General features: G+C 40.7%; 1 protein-coding gene and 1 long non-coding RNA gene across 2 annotated transcripts in view; one reads left to right on the top strand and one right to left on the bottom strand.

Annotated features, from left to right (window-relative positions):
* Positions 1 to 2873, bottom strand: part of MUSK (muscle associated receptor tyrosine kinase) — a 91494-nt gene extending 88621 nt beyond the window's left edge. The window contains exon 1 of the mRNA XM_007094282.2: positions 2743 to 2873. Within this exon, the coding sequence (XP_007094344.2) occupies positions 2743 to 2821 (79 nt within the window). The 5' untranslated portion in view covers positions 2822 to 2873. The remainder of the gene's footprint in view (positions 1 to 2742) is intronic.
* Positions 1 to 23331, top strand: part of LOC122233191 — a 149909-nt gene that overhangs the window by 83847 nt on the left and 42731 nt on the right. The window lies entirely within an intron of this gene.

The raw sequence follows: 23331 nt of genomic DNA, 5'->3' as shown, positions 1-23331 counted from the left end.
GGACTCGGTGTCCTGGATTTCAATGACAGCTGTGCCTGCTCTGACTTAGTCATATGTTGAATCTGTGAACCCTATCTTTGTATGCATACGATCTAGAAGAGGAAGTTACTCAAATATATCTGAAGATAAATCACTTAGGCGCAAACACTTCTAGGTATGGGAGCAAATGAGGTAATTTAAAAAGGTGGAGTTTGGACAGGAGTTCTTTGTGCGTATTAAAGAAACTCAGTACTGCTTACGTGAACTGCTGTACTTCTACAGAATTTAAATCCCACCACACGCTTAATATTCCCTGATAAAGCACTCACTATTATTGAAATATGTGGTTAAGGCGAGTATTCAATGAAACGTTGGTTACTTTCATACGTGATGGTTTGTAAATTTCTGGTTGTGGGTTATGATATTGAGCTCGTCACTGAAAGTGTCACTAGTCGTAATTATTTAGAACAAGTGACTTTTCCTTTTGTCTTTGAACATTAGGAATCTCCAACTAAAATTAAAACAAGAAACTAATAATTCTACAAAGTCTATTATTAATTTTATTGAGGAAATGGTATGTGGAGAGTTAGAAGAGAATCCACTAAATACCTTGTGCTATTTAAAAATCTGTCATTTTGTAACACATTATTGTGCAGATTCCTTGATTCATTCATTTTTTAAAGCACTTAGGAAAAAGATACCTGGCTACAGAACTCTTTTTATTCTCTGTCAAGAATAGAGAAAATAACTCTGAGATAGTTTGTGTGGAACATCTTTATTATTTCCAGCAGTATGAAATAATAGCATATTATTGTTTTTTGTACCAATATATTCCATGAACTCTAACATTTAAAATTTTAAGGACTGTTTTTATGATAATGTTTATTCTCAGAACTGGTGTGTGTCGTGAATGAATGTTTGTTCTACTAGGCCTGGTGTTCTTGGCTAAGATTGGTGTTAAATCCGTAACTAATTTAAATTTTACCGTAAATACAGTAGACTAGGCAAAAATATTCTTTTAATTTTTTGGTTTTATAATCTAATCAGAGCAATAAATTAATTATAAACAAAGTCAGATTAACAATCTGATTTTTTTATTCAAAGTTCAAGATGTTTGGCTTTATCTTTAGATCACCATATTTTGAATTTTTCGAAATAGAGACGGTGTGCATTTGAATTAAGGGCTTTACCTGTAAAGTTTGGAAACTGTAAGTCATTTCATTCTAGAATATAAATTAGGAGTTGTTTATACAGGGAGGTGGGTTTGTTTATTTTTTTTTTAATACACCAAATCCTGATTTGAACCAGCAAAATCAATTGTTTTGTTCCTTATAAGACTGAAGTTTAATAAATGTTAGCGTTTACCCATGTCACTTTTATGTAACTACATGGCTTAGGAGAGCACAAATAAGACTTAAACAATCTGTAAATGTGAACATTCAGGTGCTACCTTACCGGACATCCGTTGTATGATCAGGAAGTATTAAAATAATCCAAAGCCAATGTTAAGTCTTTCTGGCTATTATTAGCTGGTTGAAAAGATCTAGATTCTTCCTTATCTGGAGATACCTTAACCTATTAGTTGGCAATTAAATGTTTAAATACATCTGAAGATACTATTCTACTTGTGTAAGATGGAAAAAGAAAACAAAACGTAAGTCTCCGAAATCAGATTGTTTGTGAAGAAAGCTATACCTTGTTGGCATGTGAATCTTGCCCTTGGGGCTCCAGAAATTCTAATGACCCACAAAATCTAAAGCTGTGTTTCCCATCTACATACACATACTACCTTCACTGACCTACGCAATACAAATGTGTTCAGTTCCTTGGGAAAGTAACATAAAAGGAAAATAATTAATTTGAGTGTATCATAAAACGCAGAACTCTTTTACTCTAATACATTAAATCTGAAAACTCTTTAATTGACATCATTCAGTCTTTTTCATGTCTTTAAAAAATTTTTCAGAGAAACCCTCAGTCGCTTTGTAAATCACATACTTTCCTGTCTTTCTTCCTGATTTGAAATACACTAGTCTCCGTTTTATAATGCACTGGCCAGAAACCATATCACTGTGGACATTCTTGCTGCTGCAACAGGTGTTTGTCAGTTTCTTAAGTTGCTTTCCTTTCCCTGAGGTGGTGTTATTTCCGGTACATTCCAAAGGCTCTGAAAAAAAACTTTCACAGTCTCTTGCTGAGCCAACTCATGCCTCCAACCTCAAAGTTATTGAGAACTCATTGTCTTCAGGCTTTTGTTATATAGGCAAATTGCGTGAGTCTTTCTGTAATTCCAATTTTTAAGAACTAAAATATTTACTAAGAATTTTGCAAAACTGAAACTGAAAATGGAAATGACTTTTGTTCAGAAGCAAACAGTCTGGACATCTGGGAGTAGGGTTGATTATATTCCCAGCAAACCTAATGTGAAAAGGTTTTCATCATCCATTTAGACCACCCTGAAGTTTGACACACGCATAAACAAAACGGACCTTGATAACTTGCAGTCTACCTGCTGATGTTTTCCTACAAGTGAGGACTCTGCATGCCCTGTGTGGCTAGACTTTTTATTGCAGAACTTAAGCGAGGGAGGGATACTGGTAGAAAGGAGATCATCAGTCAACTGCTCCCTCTCCATACATCGTACCCCTACTTCACCAAGTAAAACCCAAGCCCGCCATAATATGAATCAGTCGTGATCGGAGCACACACATGCACTTTAGAACTGTGACAAGGCAACAAGAAGACAAGATTCCTCAAACAAACCTTTTGGAAGTTTCTCAGTCCCGCTGAAGGCAACCAAAGTAAGAATATGTACCAGTGGAATGTTGACGAGCTCTCTCATGATTAATCCAGGCTCAGGCAGGAGAAAGTTCCTTCTGGACAACGCAAGGAAAATGCCCCCACCGTTTACATTTTAAAGCACAGTTTGTTACAAAAGGGTCGTCTGCTAATGACTGTTTGTGTCAGCAGCTCCACAGGCTCTAAGTATAATCAGGAATTCTCAGTCTTGGCTGTAGTGATGGACACGGCCAGCTGGTGAGTATCCACTTAGGCCAGTAATGCAAGTGTAGTGCTGGAGGAACAAGGGAAAGAAAATCCCTTTAGAATCCCTTTTAAGACAGTGGCAGAAGGACAATACCAGATGCCTTTGCAACCATCACTGTATTCCCTGAGGTATAGGTTTCCTGATCTGATTCGGTTCACCACCTCTCTCTGCTCACGCCACCACCCTGGGTGTATGTAATCAGGCTCCTCCCCATCGCTCACTCCGCCTCCTACCTCCAGCCCATTACCAGTTCCTACAGATGGTACCAACTGCCATATTCCTGCATTTCTTCCCCTCCGTTGATTCCGATTAGTATAATGCTGTCCCAGTATCCTTTCCAGACATTCATTTTCTCTGAATGATGGCGATAGCATCCTGTCTGTTCTCCTCTACTGTGTCTTGTTGTCGTCTGATCTCTTCTCAGAGATCTCTTCTCCTGCTCAAGAGGCTTCTGTGCCTCTCGGCCGCATCAAAACCTATTCAGACCTCTCTACTATGACATGGGAGGCCTTGCTGGCCCCTGCCTGTCTTGTTAGCCTCATCTGTTACAATCCGTGCCTCTATCTTAATATTTAGCAACCTGTTTCTATATGCAGCTTTCTTCCCTCTGTGAATTACTCAGGCTGTTCTGCCGGCTTGGAATTCTTTCCCCTCTCTGCACTCCGTTAACATCCATCCCAACTTGATCATGATCTCCTCCTGGGTGCCATCCCAGACCCAGAATTCTATATCTTCCCAAAGTTGCATTGGGTTTGCCTCCTCTGTGTGTGTGTGTGTGTGTGTGTGTGTGTGTGTCTTGTGCACATGTCTATCACTGCACTTACCACATTGTTTTAAGATTTTTGCCTTATTGGTGCATCCTCATTCTTTGGCCTCATGAGTCCATGGATCTGGAAGCTGGGGGCTGTCAGCCAAATTAGTTACTTACAGCAGATCTTCCTAAAGGTGCACCTCCATGGCTTCCGAAATGTTCTACTACGCAAATTGCCTTTTCTCACTGAATGATATGTCTTGGAGACTTTACCATGCTACTACATACCCATCATTTCTACTGACAATATAATTGTCTAAATTATGAATGTGTGATGGTATATATTTGCTCCCCAGCAATGTGTTGAGAGGACCCATTTCCCCACACTCTTATCAACATTTACCTTTGAATTCTTACATTTAAATAGAGTAAAAATGATACTTCATTGTTTTAATTTATACTTATTTCACTGAATACTACTGGTAATGAGAATTTTTCATATTTTTATTGTTATTCGTTTTCCTCTTCTGTGGCTTTGGTCTGTGTTCCTCTTACATCATTTTTATTTTTCTTATTTATAGGAATTTTAAGTGTATGCTCAATATAAATAATTTGTGTCCTTTGTCTGTGTATATACTGTCAATATTTTCCATGTGGAACACCTCTGCTACCGAACCATAGAGAGCTTGTGTTAAATCAGTTCTTCCTTCCTAGATCAGGACCTGGGAGGACCAGGTTATCCAGGGCTGTTGGAAGCGTCTGTGCTCCATTAACAAGAAATAATGTGCAAAGCCAGATCTGTCTACTGGACTTCTTTGTTATTTAAATTAATAGATTCACCCTTTTGGGGAGCTTGGCTAAACATGAGTTTGAGTCCTTAAACTGCAATCAAAATAATGCTAGTGTAATTTTAACAGAAGACATATAGATTTGATTAGGTTTCTGCTGAGAACATCCTGTGAATGCTGTGTATTTCATGAGAAATTTGAATGTCAATAAGATGAGCACATTTTTTTATGTGAAATTTAGGAATCAGCAGGATGAACAGTGTGGCTACCTATCATTTCCATAAATAACACTAGAGAAAGTGCAGGGTCCTGGAAATTTGGTCGACTTTGGATTTATGAGCCCCCCAAGGACCCTCTTCCTTCAGATGTCCAGGAGGAGGACTTATAAGGGAGCACTCTTCATCCCCTTTCCCCTAAAATAAAGAACAAGCAATGATGACACCTGTCTTGAATCCAGTAGGAACTGCCCCCTCTAGGCCAGGAACCCCAGGAAGTTATTTCCTACTTCATATTCCACCATGACCTGAGTCCGAAGGTGACCGCAGTGCCATGCAGGGTTAAGGGGAGACAAAACTCCATTGAGGGAAAAGTGAAGCTAGAATTTGAGGGAGAGTGCTGGCTCAAGATGAGGCGGTCATTGGCTGAGAGAAGCCCATGAGGAGTGTGGTTTAGGTAGGAACACCACAGCAGGTTCCAAAGTGTGGCAGCCAGTTACATTCCTTGCAGCAATTTCTTATACCCCTGATATGAAATGGCCTTCTATCCTACAGTACAATCTGCTGTGCCTTACAATAGCAGACTTAGTCAGCCCTGTGGAGTGAGACTGGGCACCAGTCCTCAGGGCATGAGGAGAGTAGGTGAGGCGGATGGCCAGTCTTCCCGTTAATAAGATACAGTCGGGGGCGCCTTGGTGACTCAGTTGATTAAGCGTCTGACTCTTGATTTTGGCTCAGGTCATGATCTCACAGTTCGTGCGTTCGAGGCCCACATTGGGCTTTGTGCTGACAGTGTGGAGGCTGCTTGGAATCCTCTCTCTCCCTCTCTCTCTGCACCTCCTCTGCTTGCTTGCTCTCTCTCTATTTTAAATAAATAAGCATTTAAAATAATAAATAAATACGCCAATGAAGCTTGCCTGGCTACCTCTGCTATCTTTGCTTCTTCATCTCAGAAGCTGGCCAAAACTCCCAGGAAGTAGGATCAAAGAGCGAGTAGCACCGTTCTGAGCCACATCTCAAAGTAGACACTGGCATTCAGCTGCACAGCAGCTGATGACACTAGCCCCATTCGTGCTGAAGTCAGCACATCACCAAGTTAGTGCTTCTGGTCTGCACCAGGCTCTCATACATCTGGTGAAGCTTGGCAAAGAGCCCCTTCTAATTATCACAAAGGGCAATGACCTAATTCTTTGCCTCACTGGTCAGCAGACAACGGGTCATGAATGCCACATGGATTGCCCTTTCCAGAAAACTCCTGGGGAATCAAAGAGATAGTGGTAGGGTTATATTTTTTTTTAATGGATGGGATCTCCCATTGACTGTGAGGATAGCTATTAGAGGTGCATCAGGATTTTTGGAGCCTATACCTTATAAAATTGGAAAGGACTCTTGAAAGAAAATGTTCAGTGAATGAATGAATTACACTGAATACCTACTGTATGTGGGACATTCAGCAACAAGAGATGGGGCTTAATGTCTGGTGAGGGAATGAATAACAATTACATAAATAAATAAATAAATAAATAAATAAATAAATAAATAAATGCATTAGAATCTGGAGAGATACAGTACATTGTAAGATTATATAAAAACTGAGCCTGAAAAAAAATGAGCCTGGCCTAGGTAGGGAAGCAAGAAATGCTCTTCTGAGGAAGTGCCACCGAGGCTCCCCGCTGCAGGATCACTCAACGTCAGACAGCCAGACTCGGGAGGTGTGGGCGTAGACTCTAACAGGCAGTGGGGGAAGAATGTGGAAATGGCTGGGGATATGGAGACCATGGTGCTGTGATAGAAATGAAAATTGTTTGGAGTGCAGGAAGGGGAAAGGTACAGAGGCAGATAGGGGAGATCACTCAGGGTTTTGTATGTCTCAGTAAGAGCTTCATTCTACGAGAAGTGAAACGCCCTGGGAATGTAGATTGCAGTGCAAGCTACAGACGTGAATCTGATATGCTGAAGGGAGCACGTGAAAGGAGAGGAAGCCTTAGATCTGAGCCATGACACGTTCCAACCTCTAAATGCCAGTGAAAGATAAAGAGCTAGAAAAAGAGATGGACACAGAGCAGCTAGTTGGGTAGAAAGCTATATACTAATAAAGTAGAGTGGCACACAAGGGAAGGGAAGAGAGCATTTCTAGAAGGCGAGCATGGAGTATGTTGAATGCCCCTAAGCGGTCAAGTAGGAAGGAGTTGAAAGGTTTCCATTGAATTCAGCATCATAGAAGTGGTTTATGATCTTGGTGAAGGGCAGTCCTGGGGAGCAGTGGGGAAGGAGCTAAGCCCCTGGATGGTGTACACAAACTGGAGAGTGAACAGGATGTGAGGAAATAGAGACAGTATGTGGGGAGGATTCTCTCAAGAAGAGTGACAAGGAGAAAGCTAAGCAGCAGCTGGAGGGAAGGGTTGGACAGAGACAGAATTTATTCTTTTTTTTTTCTTTTTAGTAGGCTCTATACCTAACATTGAACTCACAATCCCTAGACCAAGAGTCGCATACTCTATCAACTGAGCCAGCCAGATGCCCCAGAACTCATTCTTTATTTATTTTGAAGGTGTGCTGTGAGGGATCCTGTAGAGAGAAAGAGGTTAAAGACACAGAAAAAGAAAAGATAATAGGTAGTTCAAGGTCTCCAGGAAGGCAGGAGGGACTGGAGCTCTAAGCACTGGATTTTGTAATAGGAGATGATGAGGAAGGGGTAAGTAGGCATATTTGTCGGTGAGAATGGGGAAGAGTTTACTGAGCCCTCATCTAATGACTTCTATCATCTCTGTAAGTAGAAGGTGAGGCTGAAGAAGATTTAAAACAGTTATTCTGGAAAATAAGAGAGCCCACAGTTGAGGTTGTTGTTATAAAGCATAAGCTGATATCATACACCCTAGTGTGTTTTTTTTCTCACCAGCCATTCTCAGCTTCACAAATGACAGATGTTGAATGGTTGGGTTTATTTTGGGGGGTGGGGGGAGGAAAGGGTATTTGTTAGTGATACATTAGTCCAGGGAAGCAGCATTCCAGAAGAGAGAGGGAAATGCGATGCTAGGGAGCAAAGTGGGTGTATTGAGAACAGACACAGTCAATAAGTCAATAAGATACTGGCAGCACAAAGAAGGTAGGAACGTGAACAATGGAAGGAGCAAAACCCGGAAAGAGAGAGATTCAGTGATGTGGGGTAGCTTCAAGTCAATTCAGGGGTCCACCTGGGGAACATAGCCCATGACCTGGGGCCATTTTGCTTATGTGCAGTTAAGTTCATTTCTCAGAGGGGAGACCAGCTCTGAGTCCACTGTTCCTGCCCATGAAGGACAATGAGGTGGTTGGAGAGGAAAGGGTAGATTAGAGACAAATATGGAAAAGATTGGGTCATGAAGTCAAAACGAACACCAGATTTTCAGCTTGAAAAATTCAGTGGAGTTGGGCTGCTGGAGTGTGGAGAGCCGGTGAGCCTATGGGTGGGTGAGCAGGCGACGGGGTGGGGGTAGGTGGAAGAAATGTATGTAGAATTAATGTAGAAAGTGGAGTCTTCAATTGTATGCTAGCAGGAACTTCTGAAAGGAAAAGAAGTCTACTAAAATGATCAACTTGTATCATATAAAATTTATAAATTTATATCTTAGGCTGCTGTCTGGGTCCCAAAATGAAATAGATGGCCTGCTCAACTAGAATACAAGGAGATATATAGGTGTAAGGTGTTCGGAAACTGCAAGAATTAGTGTAGAGACTGAACCGCCAACAGGTGCTCTTTACCATCTCTAGGCCTGAGGATTGAAGGGGCAGAAAACCACTTATCGGAATCTAAAGACTAAGTCATGGGAGAGCTTCCTATTAGGAGCTAAGACTTTTGGTTGAGGGATTCAGGTAGCTCACGAGAATGCTTTTGATTTCTGGCAGATCCTCACCATTGGCCAAACCCAATAAGGAACTGGAGGGCAAGAAAGCCCATTGATAGAGTTCATAGAAATCAGTTTTCATAGGCACAGAACAGGGGACAAGTAGATCTGGAGGACAAATGGAAGGAGACCCCAGCTGGTGTCTTTAAAGAGTTCCAGCTTCTCCCAGAGCACAAACCAGACACCAGATGAGACTTCACGCCGGTTCTCCGATTTGTCTGCAACAGTTACCTTTGCAGTCATTCGATCAGCATATCACACTTTACCCCGCCTCTCTGCTTACCCCCAAAGACTAAACTGCTTCTCGGTCATACCACCTCTGGCCTCTCTGAAGTATATCTTTGGTACCCCAGCATGTTATAGGGGTTTTTCCAGAGTACGGGTCTGCCTGTCTGGATTTTCCGTACTCTCTATTCTCTGAGACCTCCAACCTGTTGGTCGCCTGCATGAACACGGTGCTTCTCCCTGGTTCATCCAGCCCCACTCTCAGTCTGAAAACCCAATGGAAAACGCAGACGTGGCTACAGTTCAAGGACCCTGAAGTTCACACATATGATATAAATCATTCTGAGGGAAGAAGCCCTCCACCATGCTTCCCGGGGAGGTCCGTTCGTTCCATCGGCCTCTGCCAGAGAAAGCCGCGGGGTCGCTGTTGTTCTTGCAGGTCATCCACCCTGCCTCAGTCTGCTGGCACAGGCTGTTTAGACCCTTGATGCTGCTGCCAGAGGGAATTTTTTTTTAATTTATCCACTGGGGTACCTGGGTGGCCTAGCTGGTTAAGCCTCCGACTTCGGCTCAGATCGTAATCTCACTGTTCATGACTTTGAGCCTGCATCGGGCTCTGTGCTGACAGCTCAGAGCCTGGAGCCTGCTTCGGATTCTGTGTCTTCCTCTCTCTCTGCCCCTCCCCCACGCATACTTTGTCTCTCTGTCTGTCTCTCAAAAATAAACATTACCAAAAAAAATTAAAAATTGTCTACCACTCACCTATTAGAATGGGCAAAATCTGTAACACTGGCGAGGATGTGAAGCAGTAGGAAATCTCACCCGTTGCTGGTGGCAATGCAAAAGGAGTCTGCCATTTTGGAAGACTGGCAGTATCTTACCAAACTAAACATACTCCTACCATATGATCCAGCAGTCATACTTCTTGGTATTTACCCAAAGGAGTGAAAAAATGTTGACACAAAAACCTGTACACAGACGTTGATAGCAGATTTATTCATAATTGCCAAAACTTAGAAGCAACCAAGCTGTTCTTCAGTAGGGGACTGGATAAATAAACCGTGGCACATGCAGACAATGGACTGTTATTCAGCTCTACAAAGAAATGAGCTATGGCACCATGAAAAGACGTGGAGGAATCTTAAAAGCCTGTCACTAAGTGCAAGAAGCCAATCTGAAAAGGCTATATACTATATGATTCCAACTATATGACATTGTAGAAAAAGTCAAACTATGGAGACGGTAAAAAGATCAGTGGTTTCTGGACACAGTGGGAGAATAGGCAGAATAAGAGAACAGTGCCTGAATAGGCAGAGCACAGATGATTTTTAGGGCGGTGAAAATACTCTATATGATATAATAAAGATAGCTGTATGTCATTATACACTTGTTCAAATCCACAGAGCATACGATAGCAAGAGTGGACCCTAAGGTAAGCAGTGGACTTTGGGTGGTGATGATGGGTCAAGATAAGTTCATCTTTGCCAAAATATGTACTACCCTAGTGAATGATGTTGATAGAGGGGGAGGTTAAGCAAGTGTAGGGACAGGGAGAATAGGAGAAATCTCTGTACCTCCTCAATACTGTTGTGAACCTAAACAGCTCTCAAAAATAAAGTCTTAAAAAAAGCATCTGTAGCTCTGTGCAATAGCAGTGTTATAGCCAATCAGTCAATGAGGCATGACTATTGCTAATTGAAAAAAAAAATATATATATATATATAAGAGTCCAATACAATGATATTATTCAATTTATGTTTTAATTTTTTTAACATTTATTTATTTTTGAGACAGAGAGAGACAGAGCATGAACAGGGGAGGGTCATAGACAGGGAGACACAGAATCCGAAACAAGCTCCAGGCTCTGAGCTGTCAGCACAGAGCCCAACGCGGGGCTCGAACTCACGGACCGCGAGATCATGACCTGAGCCGAAGTCGGCCGCTTAACCGACAGAGCCACCCAGGCGCCCCTGTTTTAATTTTTTAACGTTTATTCATTTTTGAGAGAGAGAGAAAGAGACAAAGCATGAGTGGGAGAGGGGCAGAGAGAGAGAGGGAGACACCAAATCTGAAATGGGCTCTAGGCTCCGAGCTGTTAGCACAGAGCGTGACACGGGGCTCAAACTCCTGAACCGCGAGGTCATGACCTGAGCCAAAGTTGGACGCTTAACCTGACTGAGCCACCCAGGCGCCGCTCAATTTATGTTTTCATTAAAGTTTTTATATATAAAAATTATGACAACTACAGATGGCATATTATAAGCAAGTACAAAGCATAAAATCATCTTTGCCAGGAAAGCATTATTCTCTATAGCGAAGTCATTTTTGGTTTTGTTTCTTAAACTGAGTATCCGAAACGTTTCGTATGTTTGTATGGGTTTTGGCAGCGGCAGGTCCCAGCTCTGCCTCTGTAAGCTGAGAAAAACGAATACTTATTCTCGTGGACCCTGATAGGTGGATACAGATGAGTGACCTCAGCCCAGCCAATCAGACACGTCTGCTGGGACTCAGAATTTGGAGCAAGTGACACAAAGAAGGAGGTAGTGAGAATTCATTCCAGTGGTGGCGGCATCACGCGTTCGACGGCATCGGAGCCAAGAGCAGCACGCAGCCACGGCGGCGCCTCAGCAGTATCCAGTGTCTGGTGATGGCAGCGCTGGTGGCCATGCCCAGCGTCAGCGGCGGAGCTGCGTCACCCTGACCGGGCTGTTCCTCGGTCGAGAGTTTGGCCACGGTGCTTGCCACCTGACTGCCTTGGTTCCTGCCTGCCTCTCCGGTATTCCTGTGTATTTTGTAAGCTGCCCAGTAGCCTTCCAAAACATTTCCTTCCTCCCAAGTTAACCCTTTCTCTCGAGTTACTTGATACATACACACACACACACACACACACACACACACACACACACACACACTTATTTGTAGGAAATATATATACATCTAAAATATAATTAAATGAATAAATGTATAATATATGAATATAATGTATTTTATTTAATTTAAATTTATTTATTAATTTATATTTATTTATATTTATATTTACATTTATTTATATTATATTTATATTTATTTATTTATACATTAATTAATTTAATTAATTTAATTAAATTAAATTTATTTATTAAATTAAATTTAATTAAATGCATTATAATGTGTATATATATGTGTGTGTGTGTGTGTGTGTGTGTATATATATATATATATATATATATATATATATATATTCTCATGGAAAAACCTTTAATAGGACACAAAGCCTAGAAGTCATATAAGGATGACTCCATTTGACTACATAAAGTTTTAAAATCCACCTGGGATAAAAAGAAACATGTTGCCAAAGGTTAAATATCAAAGTGAAATTAAAAAAAAAAGCAGCACACAACTTGCTAAGCTAATAGATACGTACATACATACTCATTATGTATCTTACTTGAATTTTCCTCAACGTGTGAAAGTATTGGCCATTCTTTTTGCTTAAGATTCTCTTTCACTTGGCCTTTTTATGATAGAGTTATTTCCTGGTTTTCTTGTTGTTATTTTTTTGTTGTCCTCTTCATAAATTCCCCACCCTGCCCCATTCCTTCATGCAGAATTTAAATGTTTATTTTCCCAAGTTAAGTCTTTGGCACACCTCTCTTGAGTGTGCCATACTCTAAGAGTTGTTTCGACCATTTTACAGCGTTAGAAAACACCTAAATATGTATGACTCTTACCTGTAGCTCTGAATTAAATCTCTGTCAGAAACACCTGTATAACTAGTCTCCTGTATGGCTAGCTCACAAGCAACTGAAACTCAAGATATATAATATTGAGATATAATATTATTACTCTTAAAAACGTTTAATATTTAACTAGAATTAGCAATGCAATCAGAGAGGAAGGACAGGAAACCTTCAAACTTTGCTTTCTCTCCCCATTGCTGCAAAAGGCTCTCTGAGACAAAATGCCACTTTCACAAGCCACAGCTCTAAAATGGCTTTCTACTGCTGTCATTGAGCTAAAATATTAGCTGGAAGCCAACATGCCTCCACATACTGTACCCGGTTCCACGCACCTGTAAATGAAGGTGTCAGCAGGAAAGTTGGAAAATACACACTTTTTCTTATTGGCGAGTTCTATGAAAACAGGTACTTCAGAATAGTGACTGGCACATGCGATGTGTGTAATAAATATGAGTTGTGCATAAATTCAGAGCTTTTTCAGGTTGACATGGCTCTCGGTTGACTTGTAACACATGATTCTCAATGTTCAAGTGCTCTCAGGGATAAGATAGGACGAGAAAAGAGCTAGCCCAGTAGAGCTAGCTGTATCTCCACCTATGGTGTTCTCCACTGTTTGTTCCCCAACTGCCCCAGCCCTATATGGAAGAGGGATGTAGTTATGGGGAGTTGTGGGAGAGAGCTTGGGAAGGTATTATAGTCTCAGAGCTGATGAAATTCAAACTTCTTTTCCAAGACTCTCAAGACCTAGAGCCTAAATTTCTGCTGACCAAAGAATCTGTCTTAATTTAAATAAATCCAAGATGCTAGTACCTGGAGAAATTGATCCTAAGTCCTATAACCTCAATATGTCCAATACTAAACTCATCATCTTCCCTAAAGCCTGGGAATTCTTTTTTTTTTTTTTTTTTAATTCCTTTATCTCTTGTTTCAGTGAATATCCCATCTTCTATTCGGCTTCCTAACCCATTGAGCTCTGAGTCATCCCCGACACCTTTCTTTTTCCTTAACCCATCAAGTTTACATTCTGAAGGCCTGTCTGGATTGTCCCTTTCTCACTGCCCTCCCCACGCCACTTTTAGTTCTCATTAATTTATGGTCTGCTTCCTAAGCTGCAGCGAGTGGGTCTCCCTACCAATCAGTTCTCTACGCCGATGTGAGAGCACTCCTTCTAGTATATAAATTTGGCCACGTCATTCTCCTGTTTAGAATGTTTTATGACTTCCTGCTGCTTTGGGGGTAAACTCCACGCTCCCTTTGTTGGCAGTCCTCTGCTGCCCTCTCCTCCCTCTTTCCTCGCCTTCCCTTCCTCACACTCTCTGTTCAAGGAGTAACTGTAGTGCCTCGGAATCACCACCACACTTGTTCTGACCTCCATGCCTTTTAACATGGTTTCCTTTCTGCTGGAATGTCACTCTCCTGTTTTCTTTTAGCCAAACATGGCTTGTCCTTCAAGATTCCACCTGGTTCTGGCCTCTCTGAGAAGTTTCATTTGATGCCCCAGTCTAAATTGCCTGCCCCCTGCTCTCAGCAGAAACTCCCACTCTGGGCTCACCTCTTTCTTAACCCACAGCACAGGTAGTAGAATTCTTAGCTGATCTTGACTCTTTCTCTCCACAAGAAGGTGAGCTTATTGAACACTGATTTTTGTGTCCTTTATGTCTGTGATTCCTGTGCCTAACAGAGTTCCTGATGTATTGTAGCCCCTGGTACCTATTTTAAGATGAAAGACTGGATAAATGAAACCACATCCTTCTTTCTCCCTAAGAATTTTAGGCCTTGCTCGTAGATTCTCTGGATAGGGGGATGAAGCATTAAGGAGATTTCCTTGGCTTATTCCCTTAGGTCTTCTCCCCCACCCCCCACCCCCGGCCCTTTTCTTTATAGTAGCATGTGGAGTCTTGAGTTGCACAGAGCTGCATTTTGCAACTTGGGGAAGCGATTGTTGGGAGGCCCACTGAATGCTGGAGAGAGAGGAGAGCTGGAGTTACAGAGTGCTACATGTTTGAAGTCTATGCTTTGGTAGAGAAGAAAGGTTATCTGTGTTACTCATCTGGTTAAATTAGGAGGGAAATGGTGAGCAGGAATTCAAGGCATATTCTGTTTACAGGAAAAGAGTATATTTGATTTGGGCCTTCTTTGGCCTTTGTCATTTGGGGACCTGAGGGTAGCGGTAAGCCAATGCCCTTCCTTGGTTCCTCTTATGATAAAACTGGTACCTGAGTCCCCTAGGGTTTTCCCTTCTATAGCCTCATCTTTTCTGCTTCCCTCAATCACAAACCTCATCCGGAGTTTCCTGAATCATTATGAAGAGACACAGAAGACTGGAAACCATTGTGGAAGCTCCTATCAGTCTGACAGATTCGTCCCTCTTTCTCACTGCTTGTCTCCTTTCTGCTTCTTCATTATAACTGGAGTGTTCCAGACTCCTACCACATATTCCTCAAATATGTTAGATTGGTTTCTAGGGCACCGTGAGATCCTCCAAAGGAAACATCCCGTCCTAGGAGCTTCATTTCTCAGTTTAGTCCCAGCACTGTTTATATCTTCTAACCCTGGCTTAGAGATGCCCAATTCAATTCAGTTCAGCAGGTCATGGCTAGGCACTAGGCCAGGCCCTGGAGTCCAAAGGAAACATCGACAACTGCTTCCAGTAGGCCATGTGCAGTGTAAGGAGAGAAGCTCTTGGCAGGGTTCAGAGCACTGCCCAAGGGTCAGAGCAACCCTCGCCAAGCCTGCCCTGGCAGTTGCTGGAGTGGTGCAGGCAGGCTCTAAGATGGCCCCCCAATGCACAATCCTCTTTCTTGGAGTGCGGTCTGGATTTAATGACTCACTTCTGAAGACCAGAACACAGCAAAAGTGATGTTATTTCACTTACGAGATTAGGTTCTAAAAAGATTCTTCTTCTATCAGGGGGTTTCAGAACAACAGGACTCGGTGAAGCAGAAGGAGGAACAGAAATGATGTTGAGGTTTCGGGATAGAATAACTAGGTGGATGTGTATCAGGAACTGAGATGCTGAAGATTGGATTAAAAACCAGTTTGGGGGGGGGGGAATGTTCTTAATGATGATTTTCTATTTGGATGTGAAGTTTGAGATGTTTATGTGACAATGCAAATAAAAATGTCTGCTAAGTAGGACCAATTTAGGTCCGAAGCTCAGAAAAGAGGTTTGGGCTTGAGTATAAACTGGGGGAGTTGTCAGCACACTGATGATGTTTAATCATGAGACAGCACAGATTGTCATGGGCGAGTACAGATGGAGCCAAAATGAGGACCCAGGATCGAGCCCTTAGTAATGTCAACTGCGAGAGGCCGTATTGAAGAAGAACACGTTAATAAGGCAGGAGAGAGTGGTCAACAGCTGCCAGAGAAGCTGGAGGAAGTCCAGGCATGTGCATTCTTGTGGGAAAGAGAAGGAAGTTCCCTGAGAAGATGGGAGTGGTCAGCTTGGTCAGAGGGTTTTGAGTGGGTGAGGGAGTTTAGGAATGGGAAGTGGCCATTAAAATTGGGAAGTAAACATTAAAAAAAAAAAAAGAAAGAAAAGAAAGAAACCTAAAGCATGATACATTTGAATTGTTAACACCATAGTTAAAGTAGCTTGGTAAATTGCTTCCCAAAATGACTAGCCCTAGTTTTTGCCATAGATTGAAAGATCAGAAAATGAATATAGTCAACTTGCCCTTCACCTTACCTAGCAGTAATTGCTAGTTGCACACACAGATTATAAAAATGCTTCTTTACATGCTTGAATTCAGCCATCTTGAATGAATTCTAGATGCTAGATGCATCTTCTAGCATCTTCTATAAATAATGCAGTACACTTACAGTGACTATGTTAGGTAAATAGGGGCTCAGGAAGTGTGTATGTATGTCAACACTGCGTGGAAAGGAATTTTCCAGTTTTGAAAACTATACCACCCCAGGGGAAGAGAATCCTTCATGTAGCCCCTCAGCAACTCAACGGCTCAGCAGCACAAAATAACACTAGGAAAATTATGCTGCACACTGAGTAAGCATGACGTGGTCAATTTATTCATAGTCTATTTTTGCAGCGATCTCTTTGAGCTATGCCAGGATTAATAAATGTGGTTTATGCATAGCCATGATGCTCTCGGGAGACTTAATTTAATAAAAATATAAACCCCCAGATAAGTCTTATTTTTGTAATGTTCTGGTAATCACAGGATTAGGGTAGGCAACCCAGCAGTGCTGCTGGCTCTTTCTCAAAGCCTGGGTGTGTGGCCTGCGGACCAGACTTAGGGTTGCTTTAGGTTAGTGCAGGGCAGGGGCCGGGCTGAACTGTGCTGACTAGGGAAAGTCCTAGAGATTTTGAGCTGTGATTTACACAGGCCTTTATGCATTATTACAACACATACTCAAGGGCACACACATTTTCTGTGGTTTTCTATCTTCATGAGCAAAGTACTGTTTGGAGATGTTTCTTTGGCAATAGTCGAATAAGTTGGTTGCTGATTGTACGTCTCTGGATCAAGAAATATTTGAAGATTGCAATAAACTGATGTGATTTTAGGCACTCTTTGTCCTCTGACATTTTCTTTTTAAAAAATCTCTTGCTGATTTTAGCCATGCACTGTAAAAAATAAGAAGAAAACAACCATAAGATACTGAGAATAAAAATAACAGTCAATTCACAGACATGCCCAGACTTTAGAAAACAAACATTATTACCATGTTTGTACATTTATGTCCTAACTTCTATCATATTCTATGTACAGAAAATATGTTAAATAAAATATGACGCACACTGCACATGGTTTCGTGTACATTTCTACCATCATTGATTATTACAGATTTTATTTTAATGTACAAATACACTATTATCTGTGTAGCCATTCTCCTGTTGTAGGTAGTTCTGATTTCTAACTATTAGGAATAAAATGTCAGCATCTTATCCCTTCTGTTTCATGTGATGCTGTAATTATGGCCTTCCAATCATTAAAGAAATGGAATTATTGAGTCAAAGTGTGTGAATATTAATGAGGTCCTTGGTATGTATATTCAAATTTCCTTCCAGATGTTTTTGCCTATGCACACTCTGTCACGACATTCTCATTTTTGAACCCGTTAATGGTAATTTGATGGGCGAAAGAGATGTCTCGTGTTTTTTTGTTGTTAGTATGAAGTGTATCCTTTTGCAATATACGTGTTTGCCATCAATACTTTGTCTCTTGTAAATTATTACGTTGTTCTTAGTTTATTTTTCCGCTAGGATGTTTGTTTCTTATTTAATTTAGAAGATATTTATACATTAAGAACTTTGTTATATGGGGTGCCTGGGTGGCTCAGTGGGCTTAGCATCCGCCTCTCGATTCCGGTGCAGGTCGTGATCTCACGGTTGTGAGTTTGAGCCCCGCATTAGGCTCAGCGTTGACAGCACGAAGCCTGCTTAGGATTCTCTCTCTCCCTCTCTCTGCTCCTTCCCTCCTCGTGTTCTCTAAACAAACAAACAAACAAACAAACATTAAAAAAAGAACCTTATTATGTACGCTGCTAAACTTTCCCTTATTTTTTCAGTTTGTTTTTTATGACTGAAAAAAAGATTTTAATTTTTATAAAACCTAATCTATCAGACTCTTTTCTTGTATCCTCTCTCTGTTTTGTGGTCATAAAAGCTCTCTGAACCCCCAGAAAAGATCATTTTCACCCATGTTCTCTTTTAGACTGTTCAGGAGTTCATAATTTTTATATTGAAGTTTTTGGTAAATCCAGAATTATTCTTACTTTACATGGAAAGTAGAAAGATGACATTATTTCTTAAAGCATAAGTTGTTCCACCTCTGTTTATTGAAGAATATTCTATTCATCCCATTGATCTGACATCTCACCTTTTTAGAATATTCCAGCCTTTAGGGCGATAAATTGGTAGGCCAGGGAAAGGCAAAAGGAATTAGTTTGAGTGACAACTAAGATGATTGCATAGAATGGTACGCTAAAACATTCTGGAGCCATGTGAGAGCAGACTAGGGTGCCATAATTGATTACTGATGTCTCCCATGAGCACACGAATGGGAGGGTAATAGTAAACATGCTTTATATTTGTACATTGTGTTTTGTTAATATCTGTTCCTTGTTGACGCACTGTCATGTACTATAGCTTTATGCATCTAATTATATAGCCCCAATAAACATGAAAGAAAAATTTATAGAATTGCTATGAGAAATTGGCAAATCTATAGCCTCTATGGAAGATTTTAACATACCTCTCTACAATTGGTAATTTAAGTGGAAATGGTTAAGTTTTCCCCAGATTTATCTATTATTTATTTATTTTTTAATGTTTATTTCTGAGAGAGAGAGAGAGAGAGAGAGAGAGAGCGAGCGAGCATGAGTGTGGGAGGGGCAGAGAGAGAGGAAGACACAGAATTTGAAGTAAACTCCAGGCTCTGAGCTGTCAGCACAGAGCCTGATGTGGGGCTTGAACCCATCAACTGCGAGATCATGACCTGAGCCGAAGTCAGACGCTCAACCGACTGAGCCACCCAGGCACCCTACCCCCAGCTTTATTAAGGTTTCTTTGGCAAATTTATAAGATGTTTAAACTCTACAACTTGGATGATATGATATATGTATGTATTGTGAAATGATTCCTACAATCAATGCACTCGTTACCTCACATAGTTACCTTTTTAAAATTTTATTTTTGGTGAGAATGTGTAAGATCTATGGTCTTAGTAAATTTCAAGTCTACAATACAGTATTATTAACTATAGTCACCATGACATACATTAGGTTCTCAGAACTCATTCAGCTTATAACTGAAATTTGTACCCTTTTATAAACCTCTCCTCGTTTGCTCCCCGCTGCAGTCCCTGGCAACTTCTATTCTGCTCTTACTTTCTATGAGCTTAACTGTTTTCTTTTAGATTCTGCTTATAAGCTATACCATACCATAATGTATGGCTTAGCTCATTTAGCATAATACATTCCAGGTTCATCCATGTTGTCACAAATGGATTTCCTTCTCTTTTTAGACTGAATAATATCCCATTGTATGTATATACCACCTTTTCTTTATCCATCCATCCATTAATGGACACTTAAGGTTTTTTTTAAGTTTATTTATTTGAGAGAGAAAGAGTGAGAGTGTGCATGCGTGGGGGAGGGGAAGAGAGAGGGAGAGAGAGAATCCCAAGTAGGCTCCACACTGTCAGTGCAGAGCACAACACAGGGCTTGAACCCACAAACCCTGAGACCATGACCTGAGTCAAGACCTAGAGTCAGATGCTTAACTGACTGAGCCACCCGGGCACCCCACTTAGGTTGTTTTCTTCTCTTGGGTATTGTGAGTAATGCTGTAATGAATATGAGAGTTCAGATGTCTCTTTGAGATAACGATTTTGTTTCCTTTGAATAAATACCGTAAGCAGAATTGCTGGAAGGTTTGGTAGTTCTGTTTCTAATTTCTTAAGGAGCTTCCATAATGTTTTTCATAGTGGCTGCACCAATTTGTGTTCCCACCGAAAGCATTCAGGCATTTCCTTTTCTCCACATCCTTGCCAACACTTGTCACCTCTTGTCTTTTTGATGATAGCCATTCTAATAGGTGTGAGATGGTGTCTCATTGTGGCTTTGACTTGCATTTCCCTGATGCTTTGTGATATTGAGTACCGTTTTATGTACCTGTTGGCCATTTGTATGTCTTCTTTGGAAAAATGATATTCAGCCCTCGGCCCATTTTGTAATTGGATGGTTTCTTCGTTTTTGCTATTAAGTTGTAGAAGTTCTCCATATAGTTGGGATATTAATCCCTAATCAGCTGTATGATTTGCAGATATTTTCTCCTGTCACATAGATTGCTGTTTCATTTTGTTGATGGTTTCCTTTGCTGTGCAGAAGCTTTTTAATTTAATGTAGTCCCACTTGTTTATTTTTACCTTTGTTGCCTTTGCTTTTGGTGTCAAATCCAAACCATCTTTGCCAAGACTGATGTCAAAGAGCTATTCCACTATGTTCTCTTTTCAGAGTTTTACAGTTTCAGGTCTTATGTTTAAGTTTTTAATCCATTCTGAGTTGATTTTTGTGTATGGTGTAAGATAGGGGTCCAGTTTCATTCTTTTCATATGGATATCCAGTTTTCCCAACAACATTTATTGAAGTAACTGTCTTTTCCCCATTGCGTATTCTTGGTGCCTTTATGGAAAATTTGTTGAACTCATATGCATGGATTTATTTCTGAGTGCTCTATTCAGTTTCATTGATCTCTGTGTTTATTTTTATGTCATTACCATACTGGTTTGATTACTGTAGCTTTGTAGTGTAGTTTAAAAACAGGAAATGTGATGTCTGCCATTTTCTCTTCTTGCTCAAGAATGCTTTAGCTTTTTGGGGTCTTCTGTGGTTCCATACAAATTTTAGGATTGTGTCTTCTGTTTTTGTGAAAAATGCCATTGGAATTTGATGGAGATTGCACTGAATCTACAGATCGCTTTGGGTAGTATGGACATTTTAACAGTACCGATTCTTCTAATACATGCATATAAAATTTTCCATTTACTTGTGTCTTCTTCAATTTCTTTCATTAGGTTTTTTTTTTTCTTTTTTTCTCTTTCTTTTTTTGCAAGGAGAAATTCAGCAACACATGAGTAATTGTGTAAGATCTTTGAGTTTGGCCCAATTCTGAGATTCAGTATCTTAGTTTAATCTTTGGGATATTCACGGGGACACAGGTAAAGTGTTACCTTATGGACTAAAAACACTAGATGTCCGATATGAGGGAATAAGAAGATGGAACAGAGAGAAGATGGACAAATCAAGGCTCAGATATAGAAAGGCACATCAGAAAGGCCTGATTTGGGGTTTACTATAGTGACATTAAAAGTAAGGAAGAGGTGTGTTTTGACATAGAGGTGTTTTAATTTCAAGTAAATAATGCTCAACTGTGTATGAAAATAGGCTCTTTGAGTATCACCTACAGCGAATGATCAAAGGACACACTTCATGTGTATGTAGGGTGGGAGGAAAAGGTGGTTGCCCCCACATTAGTTGTTTTAGCAGTGCATTCTCACACATTATCATTATCAGCATTTTATCATTGAAAATAGCAGACAGTAATATATTAAAAATTTATTTAGTGTTTGATGACTGAAATACCAATTCATCAAATAATGGAGTCCTATTTGTATCATTCTTCAGTTCAAACCCAAAGTGTTAAAAAACCACCCCCAGTGTAATGGCTGGCACATATTAGGCACTCAGTAAATACATGTTCAACAAATGAACCAGGGACCAAGATTCTAACAACCATGCAAGTTTTGTCTGACAACATTGTAATATGTAATTGTTAAATATGATACTTTGCCCCATAGTATTTAGCAGTAAAGCCTTTAAAACCAAATAAGACAAATACAATGATTACCTCTGTTGTTATGGAATTGTATGTATTTATAATGTTCTTTTTTTACTTTCTAAGTGTTATAAAATATCCACCTTGAATATTGTTGTCCGTAGTTCGTTGTTACAGAGATGGCTGTCCTAAGAACTTGGAGATAAGGATAATACAGCTGCCGTTAGAGTTAAGCTCTGATGTTCATGCATGATGGATCAGTAGATAGACACAAAACATCATGCAAAGAAGATAAAGTGGGTTCCAGGCTGGAAGGGCTTGGGCATAATCTGTTTTAATATATTCACCTATTTAATTGAAGTATTCTTTTTAAAAAAAATATGTATCTATTTTTGGGAGAGCACAAGCAGGGAAGGGGCAGAGAAAGGGGGACAGAGGGCCCAAAGTGGGCTTTGCACTAGGTTGACAGCAGTGAGCCCAATGTGGGGCTCGAACTCACAAACCATGAGGTCATGACCTGAGCTGAAGTCAGATGCTCAACAAACCCAGCCACCCAGGTGCCCCTGAAGTATTCTTAATCAGAAATATAGTACTGCTAAACCGTGGAAACATGAATAAATATCTTCAGAGGTTAGTATTAATCATACCCATCCCAGGAACATCCCAAGGAAACTGAGTTTTAGCAGTCAGGCTTAACATTTTTTTTAGAGTTGCCCTTTACAAGATAATATGAAGAACTGACTCTGCTTGAGTGTTCACTCTGTGCCGGTCACTGTTCCAGGTGTTTTGTATCAATTTATTTAATCCTTATTAGAATGCTAGGAGGCAGGAGCTGTCAATGTCCTCATAAAGAATCCGATTTTGTAACTTGTTTAAGCTCACACAGTCACTAAGAGGCAGAGGCAGGATTTCAAACAAGGAAGCCTGAATATAGCACCTGTGCCCTTCGCCATTACTCTGCCCAGCTCCTGGATGTGCTTTCATTAGTTCATTTATCAAGTAGATCCCGAATGCTTTCAGAGGTGCCAGGCACTGTGGTTGGCCCTGAGGAGCTAGTGGGACTCAAAACAAATGTGGTTCCTGCTCTCCTAGAGCTTACAGTCTAGAGGCAGACAGATCTTACAGCAACAGATGAGTAAGTGAGGTAAGTGCTATAAAGGGAAATTACAGAGCACTCTGGAGTGTTCAGTGGGGACCCTTTCTTAGATAAGAAGACCAAAAAAGGTGTCTCTAAGAAAGTGATAATGAAGCTAAGATTAGATGGATTAGTAAAAGTTAGTGAAGAATGGGGAGAGAATGTACCAGGCTTTGGGAGAAGCATGGCAAAGTGTTTCTAATCCCTTTGACAAGGCTTCATAGAGAGGTGGACGTATCAGGCTCTCTGAGCCATTAAAAATAAATTTCTCCGTGTCCCCTTGTT

This window comes from Panthera tigris, chromosome D4 (assembly GCF_018350195.1).
Source record: "Panthera tigris isolate Pti1 chromosome D4, P.tigris_Pti1_mat1.1, whole genome shotgun sequence".
Taxonomy (NCBI): Eukaryota; Metazoa; Chordata; class Mammalia; order Carnivora; family Felidae; genus Panthera; species Panthera tigris.
Note: the sequence above shows the minus strand (reverse complement) of the source record. Positions and strands in the feature narration are given on the sequence as shown.